General features: G+C 52.4%; 1 protein-coding gene across 1 annotated transcript in view; it reads left to right on the top strand.

Moving 5' to 3' along the window:
- DOCK5 (dedicator of cytokinesis 5) overlaps positions 1 to 2,033 on the top strand; it is a 71,294-nt gene that overhangs the window by 61,295 nt on the left and 7,966 nt on the right. Inside the window, exons 46-47 of the mRNA XM_008632863.2 lie at positions 513 to 596; positions 1,470 to 1,607. Coding sequence (XP_008631085.1) covers positions 513 to 596; positions 1,470 to 1,607 — 222 coding nt within the window. The remainder of the gene's footprint in view (positions 1 to 512; positions 597 to 1,469; positions 1,608 to 2,033) is intronic.

Raw genomic sequence — 2,033 nt, 5'->3', positions numbered from 1 at the left:
CTCTAGGTGGAAATGGGGGATTTAAGGGCTGAAAGAAAGGGAATTGCAGCAGGAGCTGCCCTGCTCTCCCTGGGGCAGCTGGGGTGGTTTGGGTGGGCGGTGGGGCACTGACTGCTGCAAGACAAAGGGGCTTTTTGAAGTCAGAACTTGAGGTTTTGGGTCTGCCACTCACGTTTAAGTGAGAAGTAGAAGTGATGGAACCTCAGTTACTCAGGTCAGTACTGGTTTGTGAGAAGGGGATCGGGACTGAGCAAAACCTTTCTGATGCAGTAACTGTTTCTCCATGTGCTTCACTGGAAAAAATTGTAACTTTTTTAACATAAAAAAGTGGGGTTTGTTCCCTTTTCCCAACAAATAACTCTGGTTCTTTGTTCCTCAGCTTGGTGCCAGCAAAATTTGGCTTTAATACGAGGAATAATGGCAGCAAATCGCTTTTGAAGGATCTCCCCCTCAGAGCTGCCTGAGGGAACAGTGTCTGTGTCACCTGTGTCACCTCCTCTCTTTGCTTCCAGGCCTTCTTCACAGAGAAATATCTCCAGGAACATCCTGAAGATCAAGACAAAATCGAGCTGCTCAAGCAACAAATCGCTATTCAGGTATGGAATTGGGGGAAAGCTGGAAGCACTGGGGAGGGCAGATGTTTCCTCAGCATTGTTGGGGTGTTAACACAGATCAGTGTCACAAGAACAATCTGGATTTATGGACAGTTCGTTTTTATTTTAAGAAAACTTCTGTGTGCTAAAATTGTGGCCTGAGATACTCCAAGTGCTCTGAAATATTTGCCAACACGGGATGGCTTTTCCCTCATGAATATTAAAATATCTGTTACCTCTTCTTGAAACCATCAGAGCTACTGGTTTGTCAGCCCTGACCATTAGGATTGGTCTGTTTGGACCCAAATGGCGCTGAAAAACTGCGCTGTTTTCTTGGGATGCAAATTCCATCCCTGCAGAGCAGTTTGTGCTCGTTCCCACAGCCAGCAGAGCCTGGTTAAAGCCTCCTCACAGGCACACAGCTCTGGGGGCTGAGAAGGGATCTATTCCAGGATTTAACATGCATTTTCCAAAGCAGTGGAGGAGATGGAATCATGGAGTTGTGGAATGGTTTGGGTGGGAAGGGGCCTTACAGCCCGTCCAGTGCCAGCCCTGCCATGGGCAGGGACACCTTCCCCATCCCAGGGCGCTCCAAGCCCCGTCCAGCCTGGCCCTGGAACTGTGCTGTAAATGGGGAAAATGTTGATGTTTGTTCCAGACCTGGAGCTCCAGCACTGAAGTTCCCTCGCTATCCCCAGCTCCAAGTCAGCAGCTGAGCTCCCTTCCTGTGTCACTGTTTATTTTCCTCTCTGCAAACCCAAAACACGTTGATTGAAACCCTTTCATTCTATCTGAGCTGTTTAACTCGCACTCTGGGGAGCAGCAGGGCTGGTCTGTGCTCCTGCAGCTCATTCTGCTCCTCCCTCCCTCCCTCAGATGCCTCTCCTGGCAGAGGGGATCCGGATCCACGGCGAGAAGCTGACGGAGCAGCTGAAGCCCCTGCACGAGAGGCTCACAGCCTGCTTCAGGGAGCTCAGGAGGAAGGTGGAGAAGCAGTACGGGGTCATCACTTTGGTGAGGGAACCTGGTTTTCCCATGTTTTGCCCCAAAGGAAGCCAACTCCCCCTTTTCCACCCTTGGGTGGGTGTGAGGTGGTTTCACAGAATCCCAGAATCAGCAAGGTTGGGAAAGACCTTTGAGACCACTGAGTCCAAGCTGTGACCTAAAACCTCCTTGTCCCCAGCCCAGAGCTCTGAGTGCCGTGTCCAGCCCTTGCTTGGTCACCTCCAGGGATGGGCACTCCAAACCTCCCTGGGCAATTCCAAGGCCTGGCCACCCTTTCCATGAGGAAATTCCCGCTGCTGTCCACCCTGAGCCTCCCCTGGCCCAGCCTGAGGCCGTTCCCTCTCCTCCTGTCCCTGTTCCCTGCGAGCAGAGCCCGACCCCCCCGGCTGCCCCCTCCTGTCAGGGACTTGTGCAGAGCCACAAGGTCCCCCCTGA

The sequence above is a fragment of the Corvus brachyrhynchos genome, unplaced genomic scaffold (genome assembly GCF_000691975.1).
Source record: "Corvus brachyrhynchos isolate BGI_N302 unplaced genomic scaffold, ASM69197v1 scaffold150, whole genome shotgun sequence".
NCBI lineage: Eukaryota > Metazoa > Chordata > Aves > Passeriformes > Corvidae > Corvus > Corvus brachyrhynchos.
The sequence above is the reverse complement of the archived record's forward strand: the minus strand, read 5'-3'. Positions and strand labels throughout refer to the sequence as shown.